Source organism: Capricornis sumatraensis, chromosome 3 (assembly GCF_032405125.1).
Source record: "Capricornis sumatraensis isolate serow.1 chromosome 3, serow.2, whole genome shotgun sequence".
Lineage (NCBI taxonomy): Eukaryota > Metazoa > Chordata > Mammalia > Artiodactyla > Bovidae > Capricornis > Capricornis sumatraensis.
In genome coordinates, this window is record NC_091071.1 from 130,725,431 (window position 1) to 130,752,039 (window position 26,609).

At 38.4% G+C, this 26,609-nt stretch overlaps 1 protein-coding gene across 1 annotated transcript in view; it reads right to left on the minus strand.

Moving 5' to 3' along the window:
- BOLL (boule homolog, RNA binding protein) overlaps nt 1-26,609 on the minus strand; it is a 47,415-nt gene that overhangs the window by 7,640 nt on the left and 13,166 nt on the right. Inside the window, exons 6-8 of the mRNA XM_068968764.1 lie at nt 24,715-24,842; nt 13,535-13,606; nt 3,648-3,695 (exon numbers count right to left, since the gene is read on the minus strand). Of these exons, the coding sequence (XP_068824865.1) occupies nt 3,648-3,695; nt 13,535-13,606; nt 24,715-24,842 (248 nt within the window). The remainder of the gene's footprint in view (nt 1-3,647; nt 3,696-13,534; nt 13,607-24,714; nt 24,843-26,609) is intronic.

The following is a 26,609-nucleotide window of genomic DNA, read 5'->3' on the forward strand; positions in this document are numbered from 1 at the left end:
ATAAATAAAGACAATCATTAAGATAACTATTAAAGGTTGTAATAATATAATCTATGGTATTTAAATTGGCTTACTTTCACATGCTAGCAAAGTAATACTCAAAATTCTCCAACAGGCTCAACAGTGTGTGAACCGAGAACTTCCAGATATTTAAGTTGGATTTAGAAAAGGCAGAGGAACCAGAGATCAAATTGCTAACATCTGTTGGATCATAGAAAAAGCAAGAGAGTTTCAGAAAAACTGTATCTGCTTTATTGACTATGCCAAAGCCTTTGACTGTGTGGATCACAATAAACTGTGGAAAATTCTGAAGGAGATGGGAATACCAGACCACCTGATCTGCCTCTTGAGAAACCTGTATGCAGGTCAGGAAGCAACAGTTAGAACTGGACATGGAACAAGATACTGGTTCAAAATTGGGAAAGGAGTACATCAAGGCTGTATATTGTCACCCTGTTTATCTAACATACGCAGAGAAAATCATGCAAAATGCTGGGCTGGAAGAAGCACAAGCTGGAATCAAGACTGCCAAAAACCTCAGATATGCAGATGACACCCCCCTTATGGCAGAAAGCGAAGAGGAACGAAAGAGCCTCTTGGTGAAGGTAAAAGAGGAGGGTGAAAAAGTTGGCTCAAAACTCAACATTCAGAAAACAAAGATCATGGCATCTGGTCTCATTCAGTTCAGTTCAGTTGCTCAGTCATGTCTGACTCTTTGCGACCACATGAACTGCAGCACGCCAGGCCTCCCTGTCATCACCAACTCCTGGAGTTCACTCAGACTCACGTCCATCGAGTCGGTGATGCCATCCAGCCATCTCATCCTCTGTTGTCCCCTTCTCCTGCCCCCAATCCCTCCCAGCATCAGAATCTTTTCCAATGAGTCAACTCTTTCTATGAGGTGGCCAAAGTGCTGGAGTTTCAGCGTTAGCATCATTCCTTCCAAAGAAATCCCAGGGCTGATCTCCTTCAGAATGGACTGGTTGGATCTCCTTGCAGTCCAAGGGACTCTCAAGAGTCTTATCCAACACCACAGTTCAAAAGCATCAATTCTTCGGCGCTCACCTTTCTTCACAGTCCAACTCTCACATCCATACATGACCACAGGAAAAACCATAGCCTTGACTAGACGGACCTTAGTCAGCAAAGTAATGTCTCTGCTTTTGAATATGCTATCTAGGTTGGTCATAACTTTTCTTCCAAGGAGTAAGCGTCTTTTAATATCATGGCTGCAGTCACCATCTGCAGTGATTTTGGAGCCCAAAAAATAAAGTCTGACACTGGTCCCATTACTTCATGGCAAATAGATGGGGAAAACAATGGAAACAGTGTCAGACTGTATTTTCTTGGGGTACAAAATCACTGTGAATGGCGACTGCAGCCATGAAATTAAGACACTTGCTCCTTGGAAGAAAAGCTATGACCAACCCAGACAGCATATTAAAAAGCAGAGACTTTACTTTGCCGACAGAGCTCCCTCTAGTCAAAGCTATGGTTTTTCTAGTAGTCATGTATGGATGAAAGTTGGACCATAAAGGCTGAGCACTGAAGAACTGATGCTTTTGAACTGTGGTGCGTTTCTCATGATGTATTCTGCATTTAAGTTAAATAAGCAGGGTGACAATATATAGCCTTGATGTACTCCTTTTCCTATTTGGAACCAGTCTGTTGTTCCATGTCCAGTTCTAACTGTTGCTTCCTGACCTGGATATAGGTTTCTCAAGAGGCAGGTCAGGTGGTCTGGTATTCCCATCTCTTTCAGAATTTTCTACAGTTTATTGTGATCCACACAGTCAAAGGCTTTGGCATAGTTAGCAAAGCAGAAATAGATGTTTTTCTGGAACTCTCTTGCTTTTTCGATGATCCAGTGGATGTTAGCAATTTGATCTTTGGTTCCTCTGCCTTTTCTAAAACCAGCTTAAACATCTGGAAGTTCATGGTTCACGTATTGCTGAAGCCTGGCTTGGAGAATTTTGAGCATTACTTTACTAGTGTGTGAAGAAGCACAAGCTGGAATCAAGATTGCCAGGAGAAATATCAATAACCTCACATATGCAGATGACACCACCCTTATGGCAGAAAGTGAAGAGGAACTCAAAAGCCTCTTGATGAAAGTGAAAGTGGAGAATGAAAAAGGTGGCTTAAAGCTCAACATTCAGAAAATGAAGATCATGGCATCTGGTCTCATCACTTCATGGGAAATAGATGGGGAAACAGTGGAAACAGTGTCAGACTTTATTTTTTTGGGCTCCAAAATCACTGCAGATGGTGACTGCAGCCATGAAATTAAAAGACGCTTACTCCTTGGAAGAAAAGTTATGACCAACCAGACAGCATATTCAAAAGCAGAGACATTACTTTGCCAACAAAGGTCTGTCTAGTCAAGGCTGTGGTTTTTCCAGTAGTCATGTATGGATGTGAGAGTTGGACTGTGAAGAAACCTGAGCACCAAAGAATTGATGCTTTTGAACTGTGGTGTTGGAGAAGACTGCTGAGAGTCCCTTGGACTGCAAGGAGATCCAACCAGTCCATTCTGAAGGAGACCAGCCCTGGGATTTATTTGGAAGGATGATGCTAAAGCTGAAACTCCAGTACTTTGGCCACCTCATAGAAAGAGTTGACTCATTGGAAAAGATTCTGATGCTGGGAGGGATTGGGGACAGGAGGTGAAGGGGACGACAGAGGATGAGATGGCTGGATGGCATCACTGATTCGATGGACGTGAGTCTGAGTGAACTCCGGGAGTTGGTGACGGACGGGGAGGCCTGGCGTACTGCGATTCACGAGGTCGCCAAGAGTCGGACACGACTGAGCGACTGAACTGAACTGAACTGACCTGTGGTGCTGGAGAACTCTTGAGAGTCCCTTGGACTGCAAGGAGATCAATTCAGTCAATCATAAAGGAAATCAATCCTGAATATTCACTGGAGGGACTGATTCTGAAGCTGAAGCTCTACTCCTCTGGCCATCTGATGGGAAGAGCTGACTCACTGGAAAAGACCTTGATGCCAGGAAAGATTGAAGGCAGGAGCAGAATGGAACGAGAGAAGATGAGATGGTTGGATGGTATCACCGACTCAATGGAAATGAGTCTGAGCAAGGTCTGGGAAATGGTGAAGGACAGGGAATCCTGGTGTGCTGCAGTCCGCAGAGTTTCAAAGACTAGGACATGACTGAGAGACTGAACAACAACAAACGTCTCTGTTCAGGTTTCTGACTTCCCATGAAGTGGGACTTGTCAAACCAACTTTCTGGTGGTATACCATTTGTTATCAAAGGTGAGAGATGGAATATTTATTTAGAAACATAAATAAAACTGAAGCAAAATATGAAATGAAGCTAGAAAAATGCTAAGTTTTCTAATATTAATAACATAGCACTTATTTATAAAATACTTTTACTTACATGGTCTCATTTGATCTTTATAAAAGTCATGTGAGAAAACTTTCCAAGGTATGGTATCATTAGTTCCATTTGCAAATGAAAAAGCTGAGAAATATAGTGATTAAATGAATTGCCAAATCAGTTAATAAATCAGTATCACAGTTAATAAATACTAGAGGAAGGTCTCAAATCTAGTCTTCCTGACTTAAATATTCATGTAGTCTTCACAAAAACAGTGAAAAAAGTTAAAAGTTAGTATTTACCTGAGGAACATTCCACTGCCATTGACCTGGTAGACACTGTGCAGGGGCCTAAAATGAAAAAACAAAAAAATACAAAAACAAAAAAAGCCCACTAGATTGTAAACAAGGGTTAAAACTGAATATCTACCTGCAAAAGTATGAAGTTGAACCCCTATACTTCAAACCATATACAAAAATTAACCCAACATGGGTAAGAGATAGAAATGTAAGAGCTAAAACCACAAAACTCTTAGAAGAAAATATAGACGTAAATCTTTGTGACTTTGAACCAGGCAATTAAAAAAATATGACATCAAAAGCACAGGAAACAATAAGAGAAAAAAAGATAAACTGGATTTCACTAACATGAAAAACTTTTGTGGTACAAAAGACACCATCAAGGAGGTAAAAATAAACCACAAGACTAGAAGAAATATTTATAAATTATACAGCTGATAAGGAACTTGTATCTAAGCAAAGAACCCATACAGCTCAATAATAAAAGGCAAGTAACCCAATATAAGGGCTTCCCTTGTGGTTCAGCTGGTAAGGAATCTGAGTGCAACGCATAGGACCTGGGTTCGATTCCTTGCTTGGGAAGATCCCCTGGAGAAGGGAAAGGCTACCCACTCCAGTATTCTGGCCTGGAGAATTCCAAGGAGGTTGCAAAGAGTCCAATACGACTGAGTGACTTTCACTTAAGAATCACTTAACCCAATATAGAAATTGGTTAAGGATATGAACAGACATTATTGCAAAGAAAATACACAGAAACCATCAATAAGCATCTAAAAGATATTCAACATCATTTGCCTTGTAATCCTCTTCAGAGATCAAAGCCTTGTTGTAGTGAAGGGGCTTGAGTAACTCAATGAAACTATGAGCCATGCTGGGCAGGGCCACCCAAGACGGATGGGTCACAGTGAAGATTTCTGACCAAACAGGATCCACTGGAGGAGGGAATGACAAACCACTCCAGTATTCTTGCTGTGAGAACCCCATGAGCAGTATGAAAAGGCAAAAAGATATACCACTGGAAAATGAGTCCCCCATGTCTGTAGGTGTCCAATGTGCTACTAGGGAAGAGCAGAGATAGCTCCAGAAGAAAGAAAAGGCTGGGCCAAAGCAGAAATGACGCCCAGTTGTGGATGTGTCTGGTGGTGAAAAGAGAGTCCGATGCTGTTAAAACAGTATCACATAGAAACTTCTGGAATGTTAGATCCATGAATCAAGGTAAACTAGACATGGTCAAGCAGGAGATGGCAAAAGTGAACATTGACATTTTAGGAATCAGTGAACTAAAATAGATGGGAATGGGCGAATTTGATTCAGATGACCATTGTATCTACTGCTGTGGGCAAGAATCCCTTAGAAGAAATGGAATAGCCCTCATAGCCAACAACAGAGTCTGAAATGCACTACTTGGGTACAATCTCAAAAACGACAGAATAATCTTAGTCTGTTTCCAAGGCAAACCATTGAACCTCACAGTGCCTGAACCATTGATGCTGAGGAAGCTGAAGCTGACTGGTCTGATGAAGACCTCCAAGACCTTCTAGAATTAACAGCCAAAAAAAAAAAAAAATGTCTTTTCATCATAGGGGATTGGAATACAAAAGTAGTAAGTCAAGAGATACCAGGAGTAAGTAATAGGCAAGTTAGGCCTTGGAGTACAAAATGAAGCAGGGCAAAGACTAACAGTTTTATCTAGAAAACACACTGGGCATAGCAAATACCCCTTTCTAACAACACAAGAGACAACTTTCCATATGGACATTGCCAGATGATCACTGAAATCAGACTGATTATACTCTTTGCAGCCAAAGATGGAGAAGCTCTATACAGTCAGCAAAAAAACAAGACCAGCAACAGACTATGGCTCAGATTATCAGCTCCTTACTGCAAAATTCAGGCTTAAATTGAAAAAAGTAGGGAAAACCACTAGGCCATTCAGGTATGACCTAAATCAAATGTTTTATGATTATATAGTGGAGGTGATGAATAGATGAAAGGGATCAGATATGGCAGATAGTGCCTGAAGAACTATGGTCAAGGTTTCTAACACTGTATAGGTGGTGGTGACCAAAACCATCCCAAAGAAAAAGAAATGCAAGAAGGCAAAGTGGTGGTCTGATGAGGCTTTTCAAATAGCTGAGGAAAGAAGAGAAGTGAAAAGCAAGCAAGGAAGGAAGGGAAAGATAAACCAAACTGAATGCAGAGTTCCAGAGAATAACAAGGAGAGATAAGAAAGACTTCTTCCATGAACAATGTGAAGTAGAGGGAAACAACAGACTAGGAAAGACTAGAGATTTCTTCAAGAAAACCGGAGATATCTAGGGAACATTTCATGCAAAGGTAGGGACAACAAAGGATAGAAACATTAAGGACCTAACAGAAGCAGAAGAGATTAAGAGGTGGCAAGAATACACAGAACTATACAAAAAAAAGGTCTTCATGACCAGGATAACCATGATAGTGTGGTCACTCACCTAGAGCCAGACATTCTAGAGTGTGAAGTCAAGTGGGCCTTATGAAGCATTACTACAAACAAAGCTAGCAGAGGTGATGGAATTCTAGCCAAGCTATTTAAACTCCTAAGATGATGCTGTTAAAGTACTGTGCTCAATGTGTCAGCAAATTTGGAAAACTCAGCAGCAGCCACAGGGTTGGAAAATGTCAATTTTTATTCCACTCCCAAAGCAGCACAACGCCAAAGAATGTTCAAACTACCATACAACTGCACTCATTTCACATGCTAGTGTGAAAAATCCTTCAAGCTAGGCTTCAGCACTATGTGAACTGAGAATTTCCAAATGTACAAGCTGGGTTTAGAAACGGCAGAGGAACCAGAAATCAAACTGTCAACATTTGCTGGATCATGGAGAAAAGAAGTGAATTTCAGAAAAACATCTTATGCTTCATTGACTATGCTAAAGCCTTTGACTGTGTGGAACACACAAACTGTGGAAAATTCTTAAAGACATGGGAATACCAGACCACCTTACCTGTCCCCTGAGAAATCTGTATGTGGGTCAAGAAGCAACAGTTAGAACTGGACATGGAACAATGGACTGGTTCAAAATTGGGAAAGGAGTGCAATAAGGCTGTATATTGTCACAATGATCATTTAAACTCACATGCAAAGTACATCATGTGAAATGCCAGGTTGGGTGAATTACAGGCTGAAATTAAGACTGCTGGGAGAAATATCAACAACCTCATATATACAGATGATACCACTCTAATGGCAGAAAGTGAAGAGGAACTAAAGAGCCTTGTGATAGAGGATGAGAGGAGAGAAAAAAAAACTGGCTTAAAATTCAACAATCAAAGAACTAAGATCATGGCATCTGGTGCTATTCAGTTCAGTTCAACTCAGTTCGGTAGCTCAGTCATGTCCGACTCTTTGCGACCCTATGAATCACAGCACGCCAGGCCTCCCTGTCCATCACCAACTCCCAGAGTTCACTCAGACTCATGTCCATCGAGTCAGTGATGCCATCCAGCCATCTCATCCTCTGTCGCCCCCTTCTCCTCCTGCCCCCAATCCCTCCCAGCATCAGAATCTCTTCCAATGAGTCAACTCTTCGCATGAGGTGGCCAAAGTATTGGAGTTTCAGCTTTTAGCATCAGTCCTTCCAATGAACACCCAGGACTGATCTCCTTCAGAATGGACTGGTTGGACCTCCTTGCAGTCCAAGGGACTCTCAGCAGTCTTCTCCAACACCACAGTTCGTTCAAAAGCATCAATTCTTCGGTGCTCAGCTTTCTTCACAGTCCAACTCTCACATCCATATATGACCACTGGAAAAACCATAGCCTTGACTAGACGGACCTTTGTTGGCAAAGTAACATCTCTGCTTTTGAATATGCTATCTAGGTTGGTCATAACTTTTCTTCCAAGGAGTAAGCGTCTTTTAATATCATGGCTGCAGTCACCATCTGCAGTGATTTTGGAGCCCAAAAAAATAAAGTCTGACACTGTTTCCACTGTTTCCCCATCTATTTCCCATGAAATGATGGGACCGGATGCCATGATCTTCGTTTTCTGAAAGTTGAGCTTTAAGCCAACTTTTTCACTCTCTACTTTCACTTTCATCAAGAGGCTTTTGAGTTCCTCTTCACTTTCTGCCGTAAGGGTGGTGTCATCTGCATACCTGAGGTTATTGATATTTCTCCTGGCAATCTTGATTCCAGCTTGTGCTTCTTCCAGCCCAGCATTTCTCATGATGTACTCTGCATAGAAGTTAAATAAGCAGGGTGACAATATACAGCCTTGATGTACTCCTTTTCCTATTTGCAACCAGTCTGCTGTTCCATGTCCAGTTCTAACTGTTGCTTCCTGACCTGGATATAGGTTTCTCAAGAGGCAGGTCAGGTGGTCTGGTATGCCCATCTGTTTCAGAATTTTCCACAGTTGATTGTGATCCACATAGTCAAAGGCTTTGGCATAGTCAATAAAGCAGAAATAGATGTTTTTCTGAAACTCTCTTGCTTTTTCGATGATCCAGTGGATGTTGGCAATTTGATCTCTGGCTCCTCTGCCTTTTCTAAAACCAGCTTGAACATCTGGAAGTTCATGGTTCACGTATTGCTGAAGCTAATTCATGGCTAATAGAGGGGGGAAAAGTGGAAACACTTACAGATTTTAGTTTCTTGGGCTTCAAAATCACTGTGAATGGTGACTGCAGCCATGAAATTAAGACACTTGCCCCTTGGAAGAAAAGCTATGACAAACCTAGAGAGCATATGTAAAAGTAAAGACATCACTTTACCAATAAAGTTCTGTATAGTCAAAGCTATGGTTTTTCCAGTAGTTGTGTATGGATGTGAGAACTGGGAGATAAAGAACGCTGAGCACCAAAGAATTGATGCTTTCGGATTGTGGTGCTGGGCACACAATTTTGAGAGTCGCTTGGACTGCAAGGAGATCAAACCAGCCAATGCTGAAGGAAATCAACCCTGAATATTCGTAGGAAGGACTGATGCTGAAGCTGAAGCTGCAATACTTTGACCACCTGATGCAAAGAGCTGACTCATTAGAAAAGACCCTGACGCTGGGAAAGATTGAAGGCAAAAGGAGAAGAGAGTAGCAGAGGATGAGATAGATAGCATCACTGACTCAATGGACACATGTTTTTGAGCAAACTCTGGGAGATGGTGAAGGACAGGGAAGCATGGCATGCTGCAGTTCATGGGGAAGCAGAGAGTTAGACATTCCTTAGTGACTGAACAGCAACAACAATGGAAATCAAAACTACACTGTGATATGACTTCACATACACTAGTATGGCTATAGTAAAAAATGTAAATAATAAGTGTGTGCAAAGATGTGGAGAAACCCTCATAAACTGCTGGTGGGACTGTAAAATGGTGCAGACTTTTGGAAAGTATGACACATCCTTCAAAGGTTAAATATAGAGATACCATTTGATTTAGCAATTCCACTCCTAGATACAAGAGCTAACAGAAACGAAAACATGAGTCCACAAAAAATCTGTACACAAATGTTCATAACAGCATTATCTGTAAGAGAGTAAAGGTGGAAACAACCCAAAAGTCCATCAACAAATGAACAGATAAACAAAATGCGGTATTATAGGCATACAATGTCCAAAAATAGGCAAATCTATAAAGACAGGAAGTATTGATATATTACTGGTTGCCTAGGACAGGGAGAGGAATGACTACTAATGGGTAAAGCTCCCCGCCCCCACCCCGTGGTACGGTAGCAACTGTAAATTTAGTAAAAACTACTCTGTTGTAGAGGCTTCCCAGGTGGCCCCAGAGGTAAGCCTGCTGATCCAGGAGACACAGAGACGTGGGTTTGATCTCTGAGTCAGGAAGATCCCCTGGAGAAGGGCATGGCAACTCACTCACTCCAGTATTCTTGCCTGGAGAATCCCATGGACAGAGGAACCTGGTGGGCTAGCTACTGTCCATAGGATTGCAAAGAGTCAGATGTAAGAAGCAACTTAGCACACATTCTGTTGTACTCTTTGAAAAGGTGAATTGTATATGGTATATGAATATCTAAATAAAGCTTTATTTAAATAAAAAAGAGAGTCAAGTTATTTAAGGTACTTATTGTAAGATGACAACAGTAAAGACAGTCTTTTTAACTCATTTGTATTATTCTTTAATAATAAATGTTTTAGCTTATTTTCTACCTTTAATAAATTTAAAATTATTAAAGTAAAAAAGACAGAAAATAAGATTCCATGAATCTACTATTGAAATGGTTAATCTGGGGTAGACGACATCAACTGCTAATGGATGACATCAACATGATAACCAAGTGAGGTCTGTGTTCTTTATAGCATGTTTAAAAAGGCAAGATCATCTCTTAAGAAAATATTTTAATAAAAATCTGAAATAACATGATTAATGTGCAGATTTGTTAAATAAAATCACTATCTACTTCTGAAGTGAAATATACAAGAGATAAATACTGACTGAACCAGTCATTATCTGATTTGACTAACAAAAACTGATAAAGCTATCAATCTCAGAATTTGTAAAAAGAGCAAGGGAAGAGATTATCAAAGTGGCAGTTTTAAAGGGAGAATGATGATGAATAAATATATAACTGGAAAGAAATATGCAAAGTGAAATTATTGCTTACATTGCAAAATATTATGTTACAAATTGGTACAAAAATCTTGCCCAAGTATATCTAGGTAATATACTTCCAGTTTTGTAATTTTTGTCAAGTGGAAAATCAGAGCCAAAGTATAAAACTAAACTGTATTAGAAACATTACAGAATACATCTACGTCATGCATGTACATATATAATCAATTAATGCAGGAGGAGCTGGACTCCACAAAGTGCAAGCAGAAAGCAACTTCAATATTTCTCACCTCTGGCACTTTAAAAAGCACTTTGTTAAAACTAGTGTTTACCAGTGGTGAGAGGGAAGGGGGAGGGAAAAAGAAGGTTGGGGTTAAAAGGTACAAGCTATTATGTATAAAATAAATAAACTGTAAGGATATAATGGCAACCCACTCCAGTATTCTTGCCTGGAAAATCCCATGGACAGAGGAGCCTGGAGGGCCCCAGTCTGTGGGGTCAGACATGACTGAGCGACTAACACAACACAAGGATATACAGGGTCTGCATGCAGGTTAAGTCGCTTTAGTTGTGTCCAACTCTATGACCCTATGGACTGTAGCCTGCCAAGCTCCTCTGTTCATGGGGTTCTCCAGGCAAGAATACTGGAGTGGGTTGCCATTTCCTCCTCTAAGGGATCTTCTTGACCCAAGGATCAAACCCACATCTCTTAACTCTCTTGCACTGGCAGTCAGGTTCCTTACCACCAGTGCCACCTGAGAAGCCCACACGGAATACAGACACTTAAAAAATAATTAATTTTTTGTTGTGCTGGGTCTTTGTTGCTATGCTCGGACTTTCTCTAGTTGAGGGAGTTGGGGGCTACTCTCTAGTTGGGGTGCGTGGGCTTCTCACTGAGGTGGCTTCTCTTGTTCCTGAGCAAAGGCTCTGAATGTATGGGCTTCAGCAGCATGTGGGCTCAGCAGTTGCGGCTTCCCGGCTCTAGAGCACAGACAGACTCAATAGTTGTAATGCATAGGCTTAGTTGCTCCACGGCATGTGAGAACTTCCCGCATGAGGGACAACCTGTGTCTCTTGCACTGGCAGGTGAACTCTCCACCACTGAGTCACCAGGGAAGTCCTGGCCAATATTTTATAATAACTATAAAGGGAGTAAAATCTATAAAAATTTTGAATCACTATGATGTACACCTGAAGCTAGTGTACATCAACTATACTTCAATAAAAAACAAAATTTTCAAAGGGTAAACAGACAAATAAAAAACCTTGTGTTGAGCTGGTTTTGCAAGCCTCCAGATAAAAATCAGGAAAAATTATTTTTTGGCATGTTAACAGATTCCAAATGCTGACTCTCTTGTCAGGTACTTTTTTCTTTGGTGATGTTCTTGCTGAGAACTTCTGACTACAATTTTAGACCTGGATTCTAGGGGTCTACTTCACATAGATTTTTTTCTCTCTTGGGGTCACTTTATACTTTTTTGGAAAGATTTTCTTCTGTGAGGTTCTTATCTTGCTCTTGGGAAACAAACTTTGCTTGCTATGAGACGTTCAGCATGTCCCCCTGTAGCCTTCTTTTCTGGCTCTGCTTCCATAGTCCACATCACCTACAGGAAGGCATGGCAACCCATTCCAGTATTCTTGCCCAGAGAATCCCCATGGATAGAGGAGCCTGGCGGGCTACAGTCCATAGCATCAGAAAGAGGTGGACATGACTGAAGTGACTTAGCAAGCATGCATGCACAGGTCTAAAAGATTCTATCTCACAAATTTCAGGGGACAAATATTAAACTCTCTACTCATTTTCTAAAGTCCTCTTCACTTGGTTGAGAATGGGAAATGCCATAGCACTCTAAAACTCTCTTGTTAAAAAAGCCTCATTACCAGTCTTCTTTATTAACCTCATCCTCAAGATGCAGTTAATAATGAGCACATCCTCATGTGCTCAAAATGGGCATAAGCTAAGGGTCTTAAAACTGGTTTCATGACTTTTGGTTTGTCTTGTTAAATGGCCTATTATTTAATGTTGTCTTTGGGGCCTCTCAAAATTTTGAATTAGGAATAGTCACACTACATATGTACTTTAAATAAAAGCCATCAAGTTACTTTCATTTTCACTTTAGATAATTTTATACTTAGCATAATAACAGAATTTAAGAACAACTCCCCCAAACCTAGTCTAATACTAAAATAATTTCAGTAACCATAATATTTCATATGGGTGTAATAAAGTTAAAAAAGAAAAAAACCCAGAAACAAAGTCTTCTACTATTTCTAAGGTACAAAACAATGTGATTTTATTTGCGAATGCTATAGACCAGAAGTGAAAATGAAGTTGCTCAATCATGTATGACTGTTTGCAACCCCATGGACTGCAGTCTACCAGGTTCCTTAGACCATGGAATTTTCCAGGCAAGAGTACTAGAGTGGGTTGCCATTTCCTTCTCCAGAAGTAGGCAACCATTTTCTGTAAAGGGTTAATGGGTAAATATTTTAAGCTTGCAGGCCATATATCTCTGTTGCAACCACTCAACTCTTCTACTGCAGCACAAAAGCAGCCACAATTATGTAAACAAATATGGCTGTTTTCCAATTACATTTTATTTACAAAACACCAAAATGGTCTGGCATTAGAGTTTACTTACCCTCAACCTCCCATAAGAATTAATAAAAAGAAGAATGTTGATTAACTAAAAGAGGCTGTCATAAATCACAATATTTATTTTATTATGTTATGTTCATTAAATGTAACAACTAGAAACTGACATAACAGTAACATTAAAAAAAATCAGCCTGTGGTCCAGTATTTTCATAATACCTTGGAAATTATTTCTATGTTAGCCAGGGGAGCAAAACCGACCTCATTACAGTTGATAAAAATAAGTCCTTTATTGGAAGGACTGATGCTGAAGTTCCAATACTTTGGCCACCTGATGCAAAGAGCCAACTAACTGGAAAAGACCCTGATGCTGGGTAAGATTAAAGGCAAAAGAAGGAGAGGGCTGCAGAGGACAAGATGGCTAGATAGCATCACCAACTCAATGGACATGAATTTGAGCAAACTCCAGGAGACAGTGAAGGACAGGGAAGCCTGGCATGCTGCAGTCCATGGGGTGGCAAAGGGTCAGACATGACAACAACATAAGTAAACGATCTATCTTCTTATAGGACATTTAGATCCCTCATTTAAAAAAAAGAAAATACCACTGCTATCAAGGCTTAATTTACTACCTCTTTTAAATTACGAGAGTATTTGTTTGCATGAGAAAGATTAAAATGAAAGCTATTCTAAAAAGAACTGAAACTATCAAAGATTTGCATTGTAATTTACTGTTTACCTGGTAGTGATATGCAGGTTGTTGATAAACAGGCTGAGCTACCATCACAGGGGAACTAGATATAGAACGTGACTGTTAAGAGCAAAGAAAAGTAGCAAAAATTATTTTAGGCAAAATTATTTAAAATTGTTTATGACAAAGTTTATCTTACACTGTTACCCAAACCCAGTCAACTTACAGTTTATGACTGGAAATATAATTTTCCCACCTTTTATTGATATTATTGCAATTCCACTTCAAGTTTATTAAAATTACCACAATATTTCTACTTCCATGTGGTTTCATTTCCACAGTAATGTTAAAACCACCACCAGAAAAGTTGCTTTTATGAATAAATACAGTTTCTAAGAGAATATTTCCCTGATGCTGGGAAATATTCTTTCCCTGATGCTGGGAAAGATTGAAGGCAGGAGGAGAAGGGGACGACAGAGAATGAGGCTGTTAGATGGCATCACCGACTCGATGGACATGAGTTTGAGCAAGCGCCAGGAGTTGGTGATAGAGAAGCCTGGCATGCTGCAGTCCATAGGGTTGCAAAGAGTCGGACACGACTGAACGACTGAACTGAAGAGAATATTAGACGAAAACTAGCAGCTGGAGTTAAGGTGACATAGCCTATTTCCATTGCGGAGACAAGCAGTAGATGTTTACACAGCATTTAGAACTGAATGAATAACCATATCTGATTTGCCACTAATTTCCCACTACTTACAAATAATCAACATCCTATTCCTCTGTTATATATTTAATTGAAGCAAATGCATTATTTATTGAAGGATGTTAAACTCTATTTTAAATAAGCTAGTCATCTAATAAATTTACAAGTGATTTGTTTGACAGAAGTACATATAACACTTGATTATTCAAAGTAACAGAATAAACCTCAAAATAGATTATTTAAAGCCAGATCATTATAAAACAGGCAAGTTGTATTACAAAATAGGTAAAATAGGCTTTAAAGACAGCAATTAAAATTCAATTTGTATCAATGCATGGCAAAACCAATACAATATTGAAAAGTAAAAAAAAATAATTCAATTTGTAACATGGGATCTAATTTGCACTGTTTTGTTTTACTGTTCACCAGTCCACCCAAACTGAAGAAAAGTATCATGGTTTTGCATAATTTTCAGACAATTGTGTACTAATAAAATTGTACTACAGATTAACATTTGAAAATAATAATGTAACTTATTATATTAACACATTAAAGGAGAAAAAATGATATTCTCAGCAGATACAGAAACTACACTGTTAAAATTCAATACCCTTTCAGGATAAAAAGTTAGTAAACAGAGTAAAAAAATAATATCCTTAATTGATTTAGGTCAGTAATTCTCAACCAGGTGGGACACTGCACCCTTAGGAAACATTTGGTAGTATTTTGGTTTTCATAAATGTAGGCAGGCTAGAAGAGAAGGCAATGGCACCCCACTTCAGTACTCTTGCTTGGAAAATCCCATAGACGGAGGAGCCTGGTGGGCTGCAGTCTACAGGGTCACGACTGAGCAACTTCACTTTCAATTTTTACTTTCCTGCATTGGAGAAGGAAATGGCAACCCACTCCAGTGTTCTTGCCTAGAGAATCCCAAGGACGTGGAAGCCTGGTGAGTAGCCGTCTATGGGGTCGCACAGAGTCGGATATGACTGAAGCGACTTAGCGGCAGCAGCAGGGAGGCTAGGAATCCACTAAAAATCATGCAATGTACAGGATAGTTTCTGGGAAAAAGAAACAATCATCTGACCCCAAATGTCAACAGTGCTAAGATGGAGAAACCTTGGTTAAAGTTTAGAGTATTTTAACGTATCTATATCTACGTAGGTTTTGGAAGATACTCATATAAACCTTAATGATTAATTATTGAACTCTCTTCCTTTTTTAAGAACAAGATTATGGTGTTAAAACATATTAATATAGCAGAGACACTGCCAGTGCAATAACTTGATGAGGAAAAATGAGAAAGAAAGAATACTGAAGTATTGAAGAAGTATACTGAATTCTAAATGACTGCCTATATGAGAGTTTGGCAGGGTTAATGATAAAATATTAACACTTAAAAATCCAAAGCATTATTACACACCAGTCACAATCTATTAGGCAGTGTGATTAAAAAAAAATACACCATAATAAAAGCAACAAAAACTACGGAGTACTTAAGAATAAATCAAGCAAAAGATATGCCAAACTTTTTTTTACAGAGAAAGAAAAATTTTATTGATGGATGGAAACCCTAAATACTGTTTATGAATGGGAAAATTCAGTATCATGCCTAAATGTCCCATGTAAATCTATATATTTAACACAATTCTAATAAAAATAAAGTCTCTTCACAGAGCTGAACAGGCTGAATTATGAAATGTATAAAAAGCAAAGACTTAAAGATAGATGAGGGACTCCTGAAGCAGAGAGTGCGATTACTGCCCCATCAGATTTTAAGAACTCTTATAAAGCAACAGGAATTGAAAAAAAAAAATTGGGCACGGCAAGCAAGTATACCAATAGAACATAATAGAGAGCACAGAAAGACCCACACACACAGCAACTTGGCATTTTACAGAGGATTCATTTCAAAAAAGTGGAAGAGGATGGATTAGTCAACATATAAACTTTAAAGATCTAGATATGAAAAGCAGCAACACAGTATTAAAAACAGACACTAAAAGCCAAAGCCATAAAACATTAATACATCTACTAACATTAAAACAAAAAAACTGTATATGACAAAAAACATCATAAAGTTAATGGACAAGGCACAAACTAAAAGATATTTACAACCCATAGAATTCATATGATGAACTCAAGGAGAAGACAATCCCAACAGAAAAAAATGGGTAAAAGACATAAAGAGGAATCCAACTGAAGAAACTGAAATGGCAAATAAATATATAAAAATATATTTAATATTACCACTAACTAGGCAAATGAAAAGTAAAACAAGATACCATTTCATAATAATACTGGCAAAAATTATTTTTGTCAGTAATATTGCAAGAATCTAGTAAATCAACAAACTGGCAGATTATGGAGAAATTGAAGCTCTCATAAACTGTTACATAACCTCTAAACTGGTACATTTTAGAAAGATATTAGGGAACATTTAGTTATACATGTGAAGTCTATAAATGTAAAGTTCCACTTATATACATATGTCATGGCCTAGACCAAGGAAGGAAAAATCTTCCAGTCGTACATGAGCATGAATACGTTTAAGACTATTAATTTTCAGATATTTCATATGTCCTTCTTCCTGATTTCATTTGTCTGCAAATATATCTGTGTACAATGAATTCTTTTCAAAACTCCCCTTTCACAATTACTTTTCCCCTGGACTATGAAAGGCACACTCTCAACTCATTCTGGATCTTGCTATAATGCTCTGTTTTGGAATGTAAACAGTAACAGAGCATCGAACAAATAGATAATTTAAGAAAAACAATACTTTTGAGAAATAGAGAAGAGCAAAGCAAAAAGAGCTTGTATAAGAAATATTAAGGGGGAGATAATGGAGAAGGCAATGGCACCCCACTCTAGGACGCTTGCCTGGAAAATCCCATAGATGTTGGAGCCTGGTGGTCTGCAGTCCATGGGGTCGCTAAGGGTCGGACACGACTGAGCGTCTTCACTTTAACTTTTCACTTTCATGCATTGGAGAAGGTAATGGCAACCCACTCCAGTGTTCTTGCCTAGAGAATCCCAAGGACGGGGGAGCCTTGTGGGCTGCCGTCTATGGGGTCACAGAGAGTCGGACACAACTGAAGCGACTTACTAGTAGTAGTAGTACCTTATTTCAAATACAGGGAACAAAATAAATTACATGATGGTCACAGAGATACATATTAATTCACTCATTTGAACACTCATTTGAACTTAAAAATAAAGTCAGAATTTTCTAATAGAAATTAAAGTTTTATTTGATTGACTAATCTGGTTAATTAGATTTGCTGCTAATTACTGAATTACACAGTAGGCGTTTTCCATTTTTTTTAACTGCAAGATAATTTACATGACATTTCACATGTATAACATAATGATTATACATATGTATTAAGAATAAAATGATAATCACAATGAGTCAAGTCAACATCCATCACTACACGTAAGACATTTTCCAATCTTAAATGAAATCTATAGCTACAAAGTTTCATACAAATAATTTCTAAAGCAAATCTATTGTACAATATATTAGGTTGGTAGAAAAGTAACTGTGGTTTCAGACTGTGAATTTTAAATCATTATAGCTAGGCTCAAAACAGCTTTATTAATCAAAAGAGGAACCACTACAATCAACACATTTTTGCTAACAAGAAATAAGTTCGTTTACTCTTGTAGCATAAAAATCCGTGCTTCAGGAATTGACAAACTCCTGGAAAGCATTTTCTGCCTCCTGCTGGTTGTGGAAGTGTTTTTTCTACAATAAATTGTTGACATGCTTGAAGAAGTGGTAGTCCATTGGGGAGAGGTAAGGTGAATATGGTGGATGTGGCAAAACTTTGTAGCCCAATTCGATCAATTTTCGAAGCATTAGCTGTGCAACATGTGGTCAGGTGACGTCACGGAGAACTGGGCGCATTCTGTTGACTACAGGCGTTGCAGTTTTTGGTGCATCTCATTGATTTGTTGAGCATACTTGTCAGATGTAATGGTTTTACCAGGATTCAAAAGCTGTACTGGATCAGATGAGCAGCAGACCACCAAACAGCAACCATGACCTTTTTTCATTAGAAATTTGGCTTTGGGAAGTGCTCTGGAGCTTCTTCTTAGTCCAGCCACTGAGCTGGTCGTCACTGGTTGTCATATAAAATCCACTTTTCGTTGCAGGTCACAGTCTGATAAAGAAATGGTTCACTGTTGTTGTGTAGAATAAGAGAGGATGACACTTAAATACAATTAAAAAAATTTTTTTGGTCAGCTCACGAGGCACCCAATTTTTTTCACCATTTTAGTTTGCATCAAATGCCAAGTGGCCATAGAATGGTTGACACTGAGTTCTTCGGCAACTTCTTGTGTAGTTTAAGATGATCAGCTTCGATTTTGGCTCTCAGTTGGTCACTGTCAACTTCCAATGGCCGGCCACTACACTCCTCATCTTCAAGGCTCTCGTCTCCTCTGCAAAACTTCTTGAAACAGCACTGCACTGTATGTTCATTAGTAGTTCCTGGGACAAATGTGTTGTTGATGTTGCAAGTTGTCTCTACTGCTTTAAGACCTATTTTGAACTCAAATAAGAAAACTCCTCAAAGTTGCCTGTTTTCTAACATCATTTCCCTGGCCTAAAATAAACAGCAAGTAGTTAAGTCATTAGCAAAAACACACAAAGCAAGAAATGTGCATTAAAATGATGTATAACATAACCACATTTATTTAAAAATGTATTCCAATATCAAACAGCAAAGTTCAACAATGCAAGACCACAATTACTTTTGCACCAACCCAATACAGTATGTCTAAACTATTTAAAATTTGGTAAATTTCAGATTTCAGCTTAAATGAGAATATTTCTAATTTTTCAAAAAACCTTTAGAGGATATATAAGCAAAAAACTTTGAAGACTACTGTCCTAAACAAACTCTCACACAATATATACAAAACCTAGATGGTTAATACAGTCCTTTAAAAAAAACTTTATACTCTATTATTTATTTACTATAACTTTTAAAAATAGGGTAATGCATTATAATAAATAATAATTGTATTTATTGTATGTTCAACACTGTATGTGTGTGTATATACGCTCACTTTAACTCATTGTGACTCAATGGACTGGAGCCCAGCAGTCTCCTAAGTCCATGGAATTTTCCAGTCAAGAGTACTGGAGTGGGTTGACATTTACTATTCCATGGGATCTTCCCAACCTAGGGGTCAAATTCACATCTTCTGCATTGGCAGGTGGATTTTTTACCACTGTGCCACCTGGGAAGCCCTCCATATATTATAATCATGAAGAATATATTCATTATATTTATAGAACTTTATTCATTTATGTATATGTCAATCTCAGATCTGCTAAATATAGATTTCCAGGTACTATTTCTGTTCAGAAAAAAAAAAAAACTCCACATGTGATTCTCTGAATTTGTGGAATATGACCACTAAGCATACTCCAAGAAAGCTCCAAATGGATTACAGAGTTAAATATAAAGCAAAATAAAATCATGGAATAACTAGTAGAAAGTAAATCTGAGTAGTTTTCAGATCCCTAGAGGGGCAACACTGTAAGTGATGAAGTAAAACTAAAAAATCAATTCATTTAGTTATAAAACTTTTAAACTTACAAAGGGTGAAAAAGATGAAGATACCATGTAAAATTTATATATAAAATAATAAAAGTTTTGATTCCATATTAAAGTCTTTCAAATTGATTGGAATAAAAATAGGACCTTAAAGGCTAAATTTAAAAAAATCACGAGCAGTTTATTAGTATATGCAATTTAAAAATTGCATTGAAAATATTTCATTTTTTTCTTTTCTTTCACATTTAATGTTTTATTTTTTAATATCCATGGCTAATATTCCCTAGATAAGGCCATGTTTCTCCAAATATGTTGGGAAAATACAGAAAATATTTCATCTTATTAAATTTTTTGTTGTTGATGTATAGTTGATTTACAATGCTGTGTTAATTTCAGGTGCATAGCAAACTGATTTAGTTACACACACATGTGCATGCACACATACATGCATTTTTTTCAGATTCACTTCCTTTACAGGTTAGTATAATATATTGAGTACAGTTCCCTCAGTGTAGTCTTGATTGTAGAAAAAACTTAAAATGTCCATCAATACAGAATATACACTCATACAATGGAGTACTATAAAAAATTTAAGTAGATGAACTAGATGTACTAGGATCAACATGGTTTAATCTAAAAAACATAATACTGAATAGAAAAACTAGATTATTTATATAGCATTTAAAAGCTGCCTAAAGCAACATGATATATCTATTTCTTAAGGATACCTACATTTGTAGTATAAACATATAAAATAGATAGGAAAGATACTCTGGTTAACCTTTGAGGAGGAAAAGAGGACAAGATAATCAAGGCAAGGAGACTTTATTTGAATTTGTTATATTTTATTTTCCCCACTACCTGTCTCCTGAGAAACCTGTATGCTGGTCAAGAAGCAACAGCTAGAATCAGATATGAACACCAGACTAGTTCAAAATTGGGAAAGGCCTACTTCAAGGCTCCATATTGTCACCCTGCTTATTTAACTTATATGCAGAGTACATCATGTTAAATGCTGGGCTGGATGAATCACAAGCTGGAATCAAGACTGCCGGGAGAAATACCAATAACCTCAGACATGCAGATAACCAGCTGCTAAGGAATCAGACTGCAATGCTGGAGACTCCGGTTTGATTCTTGGGTCAGGAAGATCCCCTGGAGAAGTGACAGGCTACCTACTCCAGTATTCATAGGCTTCACTGGTGGCTCAGTTGGTAAAGAATCCACCTGAAAATGTGGCAGACCTGGGTTCGATTCCTGGGTTGGGAAGATTCCCTGGAGAAGGGCTTGGCAAACCAATTCAGTATTCTTGCTTGGAGAATACCCATGGACAGAGGAGCTTGGCAGGCTACAGTCCATAGTGTCACAAAGAGTTGGACATGGCTGAGAGACTAAACACAGCACAGCACATGCAGATGACACCACCCTAATGAGCCCCAAGAAAAAGAAATACAAAAAGGCAAAATGGTTGTCTGAGGAGACCTTACAAATAGCTGAGAAAAAAGAAAAGTGAAGGAGAAAAGGAAAGATATATTCATCTTAATGGAGAGTTCCAAAGAACAGCAGGCAAAGATAAGAAAGCCTTCCTAAGTGAACAATGCAAAGAAATAGAAGAAAATAACAGAACAGGAAAGACTAGAGATTTCTTCAAGAAAATCAGAGATACCAAGGGAAAATTTTATGCAAAAATAAAGGACAGAAATGGTATGGGCCTAACAGAAACAGAGGAGATTAAGAAAAGTTGGCAAGAAAACACAGAAGAACTATACAAAAAAGATCTTAATGACCCAGATAACCACGATGGTGTGATCACTCACCTAAAGCCAGAGATCCTGGAGTGTGAAATCAAGTGGGCCTTAGGAAGTATCACTACAAGCAAAGCTAGTGGAGGTTATCGAATTCCAGCTGAGGCACTTCAAATCCTAAAAGATGATGGTGTTAAAGTGTTGCACTGAATATGCCAGCAAATTTGGAAAACTCAGCAGCGGCCAAAGGACTGGAAAAGGTCAGTTCTCATTCCAATCCCAAAGAAGGGCAATGCCAAAGAATGCTCAAACTACCGCACAACTGTACTCTTTTCACAAGCTAGCAAGGTAATGGTCAAAATCCTTCAAGCTAGGCTTCAACAGGATGTGAACTGAGAACTTCCAGATGTACAAACTGGATTTAGAAAATGCAGAGGAATCAGAGACCAAACTGCCAATATCCACTGAAACATAAAAAAAGCGAGAATTCCAGAAAAACATCTACTTCCGCTTCACTGACTATGCTAAAGCCTTTGACTGTGTGGATCATAACTGTGGAAAATAGTTAAAGAGATGGGAATAGCAGACCACCTTACTTGTCTCCTGAGAAACCTATATGCAGGACAAGAAGCAACAGTTAGAACTGGACATGGAACAGACTGGTTCCAAATTGGGAAAGGAGTACATCAAGGCTGTATATTGTCAGCCTTCTTATCTAACATATGCAGTACATAATGCAAAATGCTGGGCTGCATGATGTACAAGCTGGAATCAAGATTGCTAGGGGAAATATCAATAACCTCAGATATGCAGATGACATCACTCTTATTGCAGAAAGCAAAGAGGAACTAAAGAGCCTCTTGATGAAAGTGGAAGAGGAGACTGAAATCCTGCCTTAAAACTCAACATTCAAAAAACTAAGATCATGGCATCTGGTCTCATTACTTCAAGGCAAATAGATGAGAAACAATGGAAACTGGGCCAGACTTGATTTTCTTGGGCTACAACATCACTGTGGATGATGACTTCAGCCATTAATTTAAAAAATGCCTGATCCTTGGAAGAAAAGCTATGACAAAGCTAGAAAGCATATTTATCATCTGGTGACCACAACCATCCCAAAGAAACAGAAATGCAAGAGGGCAAAATGATTGTCTGAAGAGGCCTTACAAATAGCTGAGAAAATAAAAAAGAGAAAGGCAAAGGAGAAAGTTAAAGATATACTCCAGTGAATGCAGATTTCCAGAGAATAACAAGGAGAGATGAAAAGGCCTTCTTCAATGAACAATGCAAAGAAGTAGAGAGAAACAACAGAATGGGAAAGACTAGAGATCTCTTCAAGAAATCTGGAGATATCAAAGGAACATTTCATGCAAGTATGGGCATGATAAAGGACAGAAGTGATGAGGACCTAATACAAGCAGAAGGATTAAGAAGAGATAGCAAGAATACACAGAAAAACTATATGAAAAAGGTCTTCATGACCAGGGTAACCATAATGCTGTGGTCACTCACCTAGAGCCAGACATCCTGGAGTGCGAAATCAAGTGGGCCTTAGGAAGTATCACTGCAAACAAAGCTAGTGGAGGTGATGGAATTCCAGTTGAGCTATTTCAAATCCTAAAAGATGATGGTGTTAAAGTGCTACACTGAATATGCCAGCAAATTTGGAAAACTCAGCAGTGGCCACAGGCTTGGAAAATATCTGTTTTCATTCCAATCCCAAAGAAGGGCAGTGCCAAAGAATGTTCAAACAACCATACAATTATACTCATTTCACATGTTAGTAAGGATATGTTCAAAATCTTTCAAGTTAGGCCTCAACACTGTGAACCGAGAATTTCCAGATGTACAAGCTGGGTTTAGAAAAGGCAGGGGAAACAGAGGTCAAATTGCCAACATTTGCTGGATCATGGAGAAAGGAAGGGAATTTCAGAAAAACATGTACTTCTGTGGATGTTTGTTTGTTTCCACAATAAACTGTGGAAAATTCTTAAAGAGATGAGAATACCAGACCACCTTACCCATCTCCTAAGAAACCTGTATGGGGGTCAAGAAACAACAGTTAAAACCCGACATGGAAATATGGACTGGTTCAAAATTGGGAAAGGAGTACATCAAGGCTGTATATTGTCACCCAGCTTATTTAACTTATATGTAGAGTATACCATGCTGGATGAATCACAAGTTGGAATCAGGACTGCTGGAAGAAATAGCAACATCCTCATATATGCAGATGATACCACTCTAATGGCAGAAAGCAAAGAGGAACTAAAGAACCTCTTGATGAGGGTGAAAGAAGAGAGTGAAAAAGCTGGTTTAAAACTCAACCTTCAAAAAACTAAGATCATGGCATCCAGTTCCATAACGTCATGGCTAACAGAAGGGGGAAAAAGTGGAAGCACTGACACACTTTACTTTCTTGGGCTCCAAAATCACTGTGAATGGTGATTGCAGTCATGAAATTTAAAGGCACTTGCTCCTTGGAAGGAAGGCTATGACAAATCTAGACAGCAAGGCTATGACCAACTTAGACAGCATATTAAAACACAGAGACATCACTTTGCCAACTAAGGTCTGTTTGTCAAAGCTATGGTTTTTCCAGTAGTCGTGTAAGGATGTGCGAGCTGGAGTATAAAGAAGCCTGAGCACTGAAGAATTGATACTTTTGAATTGCGGTGCTGGAGAAGACTCTTGACAAGACCCTTGGACAAGAAGGAGATCAAACCAGTCTATCCTAAAGGAAATCAACCTTGAATATTCATTGGAAGGACTGATGCTGAAACTCCAATCCTCTGACCACCTGATGGGAAGAGCCGACTTACTGGAAAAGACCCTGGTGCTGGGAAAAATTGAGGGCAGGAAGAGAATGGGGCAACAGAAAATGATATGGCTGAATACCACTACAGATTCAATGGACATGAGTTTGAGCAAACTCTGGGAGACAGTGAAAGACAGGGACCTGCTGCAGTTCATGGGGTCGCAAAGAGTCAGACATGACTAAATGACTGAACAACAACAAAATCTTGCCAACCAAAGAACAGAGTACAGAAAAACATCCTTAAATAGAGACTGATGAAAAGAAAATGAGTGGTAGTTACATGGCTGTCACTTTATTATTTATATTTGTCTGTGGCTGAAATATTTCAGAAATAAAAATTTAATAGCAACAGATGGAAACCCTTTTAAAATGAAATTACTTACAGGCCAAGGTGGTGGGACAGAAGTTACCTCTGGAGTATGAAAATAAGCAACACCATTATGATAAGTGTAAGGATATCCAGTTGAAGTTGTTAGATACATTGTTCCAGCTGCTGGCATTATACTGGAACCTGAAACAAAAAGGAAATAGTAATAATTGAAATCTTCAGTTTAACATTTAAAAATGTAATTTTTGAACACTGAAAAATGTTTATCTTTATACAAATATAGCTATAGTAAAAACTGAGTATTAAAAATTCTTTAAACATCCCATATGTTAAAGTATCTCTGAAGCATTTATTTTCGAACTTACTACCCTTAGAGCTTTTGTAGCTTATGGTAAATAAAAAGAAACAAGTTTAATAAGGAATAACAAAAATTAATCAATTCTGGTTTTAAAGTAGTATGAAATAGAGAACTTTACAATTGAGATTATCAGCAAAGTACTTATTTTTACAAATATAAACTACATATAATTTAGAGTTACCTGAAGACTACTGACACTGTAGCAAAGTCCCTAAGATCTCAGTGAGACCATCTATTTGTAAAAGCCCAAAGAAGATAAAGGCAGTGAAACTGGACAAAATACTTGTTCTACCTTAAAAATTCTTAGGATCTACTATCAGCGAGCACTCACTTATGCTATGACTGTCTTCTACTCTCTAGTCTCCCTTTGCTACAATTGCTGTTGTTGCAAACATGACCACAGACTTTCGTGTTGCTAATTTTGGGTCCTCATTTCTTTTCCCAGGTCACGTTATATATACTCCTCCCCACAAAATAAAAAAAGTCCTTTTTGTCAGGAGAAGACTTTAAAAATTTTATATGCCAAGTCAGATTTAAGTCCTTGACTAATAGGTTACATAAATTACTGAGGTGGCAATCCTCCTTCCACTATACTAGTATGTCTCAAAATTTAAAATTCATTATAACAAGCTAGACAGCTTGTTAAAATACAAACTCCAGGTCCCCATTTCAAGAGATGTTTGATTCAAGAGACCTGGGATGAGGCCTGAGAAACTGTATTTTGGTAGAGCCCAAGTTAACTATTGGTGGCTGCAAACCACACTGACAGCAGCACTAGCCTTCTACTCTAAGTAGCACTACTACTCGGCTTTTATATTTTCACAACATTTCATCTGGTATTATTACAGCATATTTTAGTGGTTCTTATTCTTTTTGAATCTGATGAAAGCCAAAGACCCTTTTCACAAAAATATATATGTATTCAAACAAAATTCTGCATGCAATTCAGAAGGTCCATGGAATTCCCTCCAAAGATCACCTTTAAGGTTTCACAGGTGTTAAATAAAGAAATTTTGAGTGATTATTATTACAACATATTGGACTAGGCCTTAGGGATACAGCCAAAAAGAAAAAAGAAAAAAATTGAGCACGCCATGGTCTCTATCTTCATAGAGGTTAGGGTCTGGTAAGGAAGACAGTCATTAGCTAATTACACAATTAATTATAGTTTTGATAAATACAAAAGGCAGTATAAGTAATACAGGTTATTATATTGGGTAGTATAGGGTACCGGAGAAGGAAATGGCAACCCACTCCAGTACTCTTGCCTGGAAAATCCCATAGACGGAGGAGGCTGGTAGGCTACAGTCCATGGGGTTGGTGAAGAGTCGGACATGACTGAACGACTTCACTTTCACTTTTCACTTTCATGCATTGGAAAAGGAAATGGCAACCCACTCCAGTGTTCTTGCCTGGAGAATCCCAGGGATGGAGGAGCCTAGCGGGCTGCCCATCTATGGGGTCTCACAGAGTTGGACACGACTGAAGCGACTTAGCAGCAGCAGCAGCAGTACAGGGTACAATGCTGAACACTATATATTGTATATGTCTAGTATTTGTGAGGAAATTGATATTTGGGCTGAGTTTTAAAG